The 9,710-nt window shown below is 41.7% G+C and overlaps 1 protein-coding gene across 1 annotated transcript in view; it reads right to left on the minus strand.

The window, feature by feature from the left end:
• Nucleotides 1-9,130, minus strand: part of PPEF2 (protein phosphatase, EF-hand calcium binding domain 2) — an 85,303-nt gene extending 76,173 nt beyond the window's left edge. Inside the window, exon 1 of the mRNA XM_006898478.1 lies at nucleotides 9,078-9,130. Within this exon, the coding sequence (XP_006898540.1) occupies nucleotides 9,078-9,130 (53 nt within the window). The remainder of the gene's footprint in view (nucleotides 1-9,077) is intronic.
• Between the last annotated feature and the right edge of the window lie 580 nt (nucleotides 9,131-9,710).

The raw sequence follows: 9,710 nt of genomic DNA on the forward strand, positions 1-9,710 counted from the left end.
TAAAGAGCTAGCATGTCAGTCTAGAGACTAAGGTGTGCCTGATTCAGACCAGAGTCTTCACAATTACTTGCTTTGCAGCAGAGAGCTTGACAATGGCTGAGGATGAGAAAAGAATTGATACCTTTGAGTTGTGGTGCTGGAGAAGAGTATTGAACATATATCATGGATTGCTAAGAGATCTAACAGGTTTGTCCTGGAGAGGGTAAAATCAAGCTGCTCCTTGCAGGCAAGGATTTTGAATCTCTGTCTCACACATTTTGGATATGTAGCCAAGAGGGATCAGACTTCAGAGAAGATTACCATGCTTGGAAAGGTTAAGGAAGGGAGGAGCTCTTGTGGTCTAGTGTCAAGAAGCTGTGCTGCAATCCCAAAGGCACGGGGTTCGAGACCACCAGCTGCTTCATGGGAAAAGGACAGACAATCTCTTCTCTTGCAATTAACTCCCTCTGAAAACCCACCCCATGGTTAACTATGGGTCGGCTTCAACTCTATGGTACACAACAGCAAGTGTACAATAAGAAGAGTTATAACAAAGTGTCTCAAAAATTGTCCAAGCAGTATGGAAGGGTTAAGGAACAGGACAAGAGGAGAAGACCCGAGATGAAGTAGATTGACACAATTACTGGGGCAATGAGGATAAGTGTGTCAGAGACAGTGAGATTGGCTTATGATAGAGCAGGGTTCAGAGCTTCTGTGTGTAGGGTCTCTGTGAGTCATAGTCAACAGGACATAACAACAACAGCAACAATAACTTTGAGTATGTTTTCAAGAGAGGCCAATCTCTGGAAAAAGACATCATCCTTGGAAAAATAGAGTGTCAGAGAAAGAAAGGAAGATCTTAATGAAATGGATTGAACAGTGACTCCAACAATGGATCTGAGCATGGTAGAGCTTGGAGGATGCTGCAGGGCAGAGCAAAGTTTCTATGCATTGTTCACAGGGTCCCTAGAGGTTTAACACAACAATATGGAATGCAGACATTCTCGAGCCATGGAGACTGCATAAATTCCCAAAATTATTCTCATGAAACAATCTTTAAACATGAAACCAAATATATCTCCTGAGGTTTCTTTAAACTAAATAACATTCTTGTTTGTTGCCAGAGAGTATATTCTAAGGGCCCCCATTTGACAGAGGGGCTCTGGTGGCCAAGGGGATGAGGAGTTGCATTGTCAACCCAAAGACAAGTAGTTCAAATTCACCAGCTGCTCTACAGGAGAAAGATGGACAGTCTCCTTCCATGTGATTTAAAGCCTCTGGAACCCACAGTGAAGACAGCTATGAGTCATGGGTTTTAATGCAACAGCACATAACAATGACATATGACAAAATACAACTAAGCCATAGGGTTGTCTATGTTATAATCTTGATGGAAATAGATTGTCAGCTTTTTCTCCCATAGACAAGACTGGGTGGGTTTGAACCATCTATTTTTCAGTTAGTAATTGGATGCTTCATCCTTGTGCTACCAAACTCAAAGCCATCAAATTCATTTTGACTCACAGAACTTTATAGGACAGAGTAGAATTGCCCCATAGGGTATCCAAGAATGGAAATCTTTAACAGAAGCAGAGTGGCCAATCTTTTCACAGCTGAGAGCAGCTGCTAAGTTTGAACAATCACCCTCCTGGTTAATATCTAAGCACATTAACTACTGGGACAGCACGGTTCTTTAAGTAATTTTGGTTTTGCCGCCATACACAAAATATGGATTTTATGTCACACAGAAAGGAAAGACATCCAGAAATCACTATCATCATGAAAGTGTATCTGACTTATCAACCTCATTTTCATGTCTGCGTGATAAGAAGAATGATAACTCCGTTTACAGAGTTAGTTATGAGGTAAAATGGAGTAGTCTGCAAACGTTTGCCATAATCAAGAAAAGAAAAAATGAAGAACCTTCTTAAACTTCATTCTCAGAAATATCTTTTTTATTATTTTATTTTGTTATTAATTTTAATGAACGTTTACAGAGATTTTGGGTTTCCATTCATTCATTGTTGCACTTTTCTCCCTGCCCATCCGTCCCCCTCCCCAGTTCACTCCTCTCTTGAAAAGTAAAAGAAAAATTCTTTCATCAGTATACCATCGCCCCTCCTCCCCCAGAGTACACTCCACTATGCAACCTTCATTCTGGACTCTTGTCATAACCATAATACCCAATCATATATAGGCTTTTAAACTGCTTTCTCCCTCACCTCACTCAATACATAAAAACTAACTCAAAATGGATCATGGACCTAAGACTAAAACCAAGAAATCTCTTTAAATTACTCTCTTACCCATAAGAAAAAGTATCTTAAATATTTATTAGGACAAGACTGACTGACTACGTCATGACACATTAAAGCAATGTGATATTATTCAGCCACAAAAAGAACAACATAGGAGAATATCCCCAGGATATATTGCTGTGTGAAGGAAAGGAAATTACAGAGCAGTACGCTCACTCTATCATGATGTTGCCTGTTAGCTTAGTTGTTATCGTGTGCCATCAAATCAGAACCCAACACTTAGCTGACCGTCTATCCTGTTTCCAAGGGCTGTGAATCGCATGGTGGAGGATTGACCATTCTTCATTCACGGAGCAGCTGGAGGATTCAAACTGTGTGCCTTTGAGATTACAGTGCAGTTTCTTACTACTAAGCAACCAGAGCACCCTATCAGCCTAGTAGGTACCCTGATTTTTGTTTTCTTTCTTTTTATATTTTCTTTCTCTAGATTTTTCGAGACTTTGTTACAAATGTCTAACTGGGCTTTACAGGCACGATTTCATGGTTTCATATAAGAAATTAACAGTTAACACTGATATTCAGCCTTTTCATCACATACACAGAAATAATATGCTACAAACTGCAATGGAGAGAATTTTGCTTCACATGTATATAAAAGGAAAGCACTAATTTGAGCACTTACATAACGTGATTTGAGTTTTGGGACATTAAAGAGCAGAGAACTTGGTAATGACTTTATTCTTCCTATAAATAAGGCATTACCAGACATAGGTTATTAATAAGTATTAATGCTTAAATACATTTTATCAAAAGCATAAATACGAACACTTGAGTATACACTAAAAGTTTAAGATCTATCCATTTTTTTCCTACCAAAAACTATAGGACATAGAACTTCAATTGGATCTGAATCAATGTTGTTGTTGTTGTTGTTATGTGCCGTCGAGTCGTTTGCGACTCATAGCGACCCTATGCACAATAGCCCTAAACCCTGCTCTATTCTGTCCCAATCGCATTGCCGCTGACACACCCATTCTGATTACCCCAGTCACTGAATCAATCCACCTCATAGAGGGTCTTCCCCTCCTGCGCTGTCCCTCCACTCTGCCCAGCATGATGTCCCTCTCCAAAGACCTGTCTCTCCTTCTAACATGTCCAAAGTATGTCAGGCGAAGCCCCAGAATCCTTGCCTCCAAGGAGCAGCCTGGTTTAACCCTCTCTAGGATGAATCTATTTGTTTTCTTGGCAGTCCATGGTACATTCAATACTCTTCTTAATGTTATTATGGTTTGTTATAATTTACACAGTTAAATGTCTTTGCAGAGACAATAAAACGCAAATGGACTTTCTTCTGGTTCTCTGCTTTCAGTGAGGATCCATCTGACATTAGCAATGATATCCTGGTGTCATGGACTCTTCTAAGTCCAGCTTGAACTTCTGGCAGTTTCTGTCAATGTACTGTTTTAGGTACTTTTGTAGGATCCTCAGCAATATTTTGCTTGCAAGTGATTTGTTCAATAATTTCCACATTCTGTTGGGTCACTTTTCTTGGAAACAGGAACAAATATGGATCTCTTCCAGTTAGTTGGCCAGGTCTTGCAAATTTATTGGCACAGATTGGTAAGCACATCTGGGGTTACATCTGTTAGCTGAAACATATCAATTGGCATTCCATCAATTTCCAGGCCTTTTTTTTTTTTTTTGCCAATGCCTTCAGTGCAGCTTTAACTTGTTCCTTCAGTACCACTGGCTCTTGAGTATATCCCATTTCTTGAAACACTTTGGTGTTGACCAATTGTTTTTGATACTGTGATTCCACAACCAACATCTTTAGCACCAGCAGTCAGGAAATCAAAAGCCATATTTCACTGAGAAGTCTGTTGTCAAGGACCTCTCCAAATTACTGAGAAGCAATGATGTCAGTTTGAAAACTTAAGTGCACCTGATTCAAGCCATGGTGTTTTTCCCCCCAATCACTTGCTATGTATCTGAGAACTCAACAATGAGTAAGGATGACAAAAGAATTGAGGCCTTTGAGTTGTGGGGATGGAGAAGAGTGTTGAATATCCCACAGACAGCCAAACGAACAAGCAGATAGGTCTTGGAGAAATTCAGCCGGAGTGCTCCTTAGAGGTAAGGATGGTGAAGCTTTATCTCACCGACTGTAGGCATATTGTTAGGAGGGGCTGTTCATTAGAAAGGGACGTTATGCTTGGAAAGGTGCAGGGTCAGAGAAAGGGAGGAGGATTCTCAACAAGATTGTCACAGTGACTGTAGCAATGGGCTCAAGTGTGACAGAGATGATGAGGAAGGCACAGGATAGAGCAGGGCTCAGGTCTGTTCATAGGAATGCTCAGTCAGTCGTCTCGACTCAACAGCACATAACAACAATGCTTAATCTGGTGTCATTTCTGTAATAAAGTCAGCAAGTAAATAAAATCAAACATGCACACCAAACTTCTCTCTCTCTTTCTCTCTCTCTCATCCTTGAGTAGGAAGTGACTCTGCAGTGGGTTTTCTGAGGTTGTGAATTGCACAGGAGGAGACTGCCCGTATTTCTCCCCTAGAGTCACTGATGCCATTGATGAGGAGCACAGGTCCCTATAGACTACACCACCAGAGTTCCAGAGCTCTGTTACAACATTCACAAAGAAAAAAATCAGTATTAAGAAGCCAAACAGACTCCATTGTTTATAGCACTCCATTTCAGTAACTAAACCCCTGCATGGGGAATTGTCCCCAGTCTTAAAGCTTTGTTTTGAACTGCTTCCCCGGACAGTAACTGCTATTGTTTAGATGTTTTGCACTCCATGTATCACTGTGCCCTTAATATGTTTCAACAGCAAAATGCTGTCCATGTGTCTCTGTTCCTTTGAAGTGTTTTAAGAGCAAAATGCTATCCCTATATCTCTGGGACTTCGAAGTGTTTCAACAGTAGACTACTGTAGCAAGTAGCCCAGCACCTAGAGCAAGCAAGAGTATAAAAGCTTCCTGACTGTTGCCAGAAGGGGGGATCCTGCTGGAACCACCACCACCCCCGCCCCCGCCACTGCTCAGTTCATAAAGGATCTCACATGTAATCCTGAGGCCTGCATCTCTTGATTCCTTCGGTACAACAAATATGTCCTATTTTCTAAAATGTTTCCATGTAAGGAAGATACTAGACAGTGTCTAAATAAGAAGGACTCTTATACACTGAAAATCTCTTCTCTCCTCCATTTCTCTGGTTTCTTCTAAAGCTATTCCCCTATTTTTCCTTCTTGTACAATATCCCAAGCCAAAGCAACGGAAATCCATCAGGTAGGCAAAAATTAACCCTACAAAAACCAAAAGCAGCCCTCCTTGTTAATGGTTAAAGAAGTTGTGCTTCCAACCCAAAGGCACCTAGTTCCTCCCACCCACCAGCTGTTCCCTGGCACAAAGATGGGCAATCCCTTCATTTGCAATTAATTGCCTCAGAAAACCTTCTAGAGGGTCAGCAATAAGTTGGTTCTGACTGAATGGTATATAACAACATACTGGTGAACAACGGGTGAACAGAAAAATACAACTAACGTCCTAGAGCATAGAACATACATACCTGCAGATGAATGGCTTTACAAACAAATTCCTCCTTCGGGATTTTTCAGAGATACGGGCCCAAACTGGCTCCCCGGATATGCACGATCAGGAATTAGGTGACAGATGGATGACCCTTGAGAAGTGAAAGGAAAGCAGAATTCTAGCCAGGGATCAAACGCTACAAACCTGAAGACCACGCATGCGCGACGTCCCAAACTAAATCTTGCTAATGGAACCCACCTCTTCTGTGCCCACCTGCATCTTATCCTTTTTCTACACTCTCAACTTCCTTAATTCCTCCACACAGTTACAATGTTTATGCATGCTTCTCCTGCCAAAGAAACCTTAAAGAGTCTGCCCTCTTAAAAAGTCTATCCTAGCAGGGACAGAATCCAGCATAGTATATCCCCGTATGTCCCCATTCTCGAGCTCTTGTTCAGTGTTCAGTAAATCTCTATTTCTGTCAAATCTCTCAGCCTCCTCTGGTCATTCTAAGTCTGTTGAAGGCCATTGCCCTGCTTTTCAGGTGTGGCCTGCCACCAGTATTATACATGGTTCTCTACTATATGGTGAAGTCATCTACAAACCAGCAGAGAAAGTTCCAATATGTCAGTAAGAAAGAGAAACACTGCCCAATTCTCACTCACAGCAACACTCTCTCCAGGTCTGGGCCTAGAAGTCTTTCTGGGGGGAAAGTACAGCCCAGGACATAACGTTCTACACCACCAGCATTTCTTAGGAAAGTGAAATAAAGTCATTCTCAGAGCAGGGAAAGAATCCTAAAAAAAAAACCCTATTAAGATCAAGCTGGAGAAAGGCCTTGTGTGATTGTTGTTGTTAATGTGCCATCAAGTTAACTAAGACTCGGAGCCATTCTGTGTACTACAGATAGAAACCTAACCCTGTGCTGCACCATCCTCAGGATCCCAACATGTTCATGGTCATTGTTACAGGCACTGTCAATTCATTTTGTAGAGGGTCTTAGCCTTAGATTTTTTAGTCACTTTTTTTTTATTTAGTGTGTGTGTATGTGTGTGTGTGAAAAAAATTTATATTTGGAATCAGCCAGCTGGACTCAGTTTAGATGATCCCAATTTTGTTGGCAACATCCAAAGCATCATAGTCAGGAGCAAGTCGAACCTAGGCCTTCTTCTCTCCATCAGGCCTAATCAAAGTGTTAACCTTAGCCACATCAATGTCATAGAGCTTCTTTACAGCTTGTTTAATTTGGTGCTTGTTGGCCTTGACATCCACAATGAACACAAGTGTGTTGTTATCTTCTATCTTCTTCATGGCTGACTCAGTGGTCAGGGGAAATTTGATGATGGCATAGTGGTCAAGCTCTTCTGGGGGTATTTGGGCTGCCTTCAGAGTTTCAGCATCTTAGGCTGCTGGAAGGTGGGTGACATGTGGATCTTTTTTTTTTTTTTTTGGCTGTGGATACCCTTCAGGACTGCCTTCTTGGCCTTTAATGCCTTTGCTTTGGCTTCAGTTTTGTGAGGAGCAGGGGCTCCCTTCTTTGCTTTCAGCACCATCTTTGTACAAAGGCTGAGTCAGTCTTTTTTGAGAATGACTAACTGCTTCTCCTGCTGGTATCCTATCAGCATCATCTTGTCAGGTAGCAAGCACATCTACATCACGAAGGTGAGACACCTTGTTCTTCTATGGTTTTACTTAGTTTGTTGTTGTTGTGTACTGTCAAGTCGAAATCAACCCATACTTGACCTTCCGGCATGTTTTCAGAGGCAGTTAATTGCATGAGAGGAGATTATCCATCCTTCTCTCAAGTTTAGTTATCAGCAGTTGTATTTGTTGAGGAGTTTTAGTGGCTAGGTGACAAGAAGCTATGCTGCAATCCTGAAGGCACACAGTTCAAGGCCACTAGCTTCTCTACAGGAGAAGGATGGGCAATCTCCTGTGTGATTAACTGCCTCTGAAAACCCACTGGAGGGGTCAGCTCCAGGGGTCCGTTCTGACTCAAGAGTACACAACAGTAGTATATGTTACATTATTATTGTTAATATGTTATTTTTAGTGTAGTTATTAGTAGTTGTTGTTGTTGTTAAGTGCCATCGAGTTATAGGCAACTCATAGTGACCCTATGAACAAAAGACCTGAACACTTGTATAATTTTCACCATTTCTTCAGGTTCATTGGATTTCCGGAGGCAAGCTATTTTGGAAGTGGATGCCACTCCTGCTTCCAAGCTTGTTTTAATCAGGAAGTTCCACCAAACACTGTCCACCATGGATAATCATCATCACATTTGACACATCAGTGTCACAGTGTTCAGCTTCACAGCAACTAAGAGCTACCTCTGTATGGCAAGTAGATAGACAAGTGCTATATCGCTTAGAAGAATGTTTGACCAAAAACAATTAAATGGCTCCTAATGCAGGAGAGTAAGAAGACTTAAACTGGGTGGAGTAGCCTGAGGGCCATGGATTAAAGTCACCCACATTTGGCTTGGTAGCATCACTTTCTGTCCAATAGGCCAACTGATCTCTCTCAACGCTGCTGTTGTTGTTAAGTGTCATTGAGTCGTAGGCGACTCATAGCGAATGTAGTAATATTTCTTATTCTTAGTATTACCTTTATTCTTAGTCAATGCCTAATTCATGGAGAGCTCAAGCTCAGAACCAGGGATTTAGTTAGCTGTCAGAAGTAGATAGCCAATCCATCTTAATGTGGAAACTTCAGTGAACTCTGTTTAGCGTTATAGCAACACAGATACCTGCTGACAGAAGCCGTGGCTGCGCATGATGTGCACTGGCCAGGAACCGACCGATCAGAATGGGCTGTAGCTTTATCCATACTTGACATCATTTTTTAAAAAAATAAAAATCCAGGTAGCTAGCTATTCACTAAATGAACATCAGAAATGGAAGAAAGGTGAGTCTAGATGTGAAGTTTCCAAAGCAGACACAAAGAAAGACCCTCCTTGGATGAACTGAGGAAATGACAAAGGGCCTTTCCTCTGGCCAGTCACCAAATCAAATAGCATTTATTTCCTGCAAAAAAAAAACCAAACCATTAAGTTTGATGCTTTGATATCACATCCATTTCTATCCTTTAGGCTAGAAACCAGAAGTTATTTCTTTGGAGACTTTTACTGAGTTAGAAGAAGATGGAAATCTTTTTAAAACACAGACAGGGTCCGTGTTTAGAGTTGACAGTGGCCTTCTCTGTGGAAAGGCACAGCTCTATCCAGGGAAAGTGTCTCCCTTTAAGGCAAGGAGGAATCCAAAGCCCTGAAGAATACCCCAGGAGCCCACTCACCTCACCTCAGTCAAATCAGGTCCACGAGGAGGATTTGAAGGGGGAGACTGCATGGTCCGATGTGTCTCCCTCACACTTAAACCCAACACCAGTGGTTTCTCTTCCTCACAATTCCACTCCACACAGTTTAAGTCTTCTTACTCTCCTGGATTAGGAGGCCGTGTTTCCCTAGGTGCCTTAAGACGTCTGAGCTCCTTAGCCAGAAATAGAAGAACGCTGACAAGGTGGAGGTGCCTGGGCACTCCCAGGAGCAACTCCAGCACTGGGGGGGAGGGGATCCTCCACCAAAAGCCACACAAGAGACCCACGGCTTTTCTTTTGTTGCTGGCTGTTCTGTGTGTAAGACCTGATTCAAATATTCTGCCCTTTCATTGGACATTGTTTGGCAGAGCCTAAAGAATTGTTAATCAGCACTCTCAGACTTTGCAGTTGATACAGTTGTGTGATGAGTGAAAAGTTACTAAGCATTCCAGCGATTGTGCAAAGAAATGTGTACTCTGTTTATTTGCATGTATCTAGTAGGCCAAGTTTATTACTTGTGCTATTCAAATCGTCCTTGCTCTTCCTGATCTTTCAAAGAATAATTTTTAAGGTTTCTATCATGAACACAGAAAATTTTCCCCTTGTACATCT

This window comes from Elephantulus edwardii, unplaced genomic scaffold (assembly GCF_000299155.1).
Source record: "Elephantulus edwardii isolate Elephantulus edwardi_28Jun2011 unplaced genomic scaffold, EleEdw1.0 scaffold00230, whole genome shotgun sequence".
Lineage (NCBI taxonomy): Eukaryota > Metazoa > Chordata > Mammalia > Macroscelidea > Macroscelididae > Elephantulus > Elephantulus edwardii.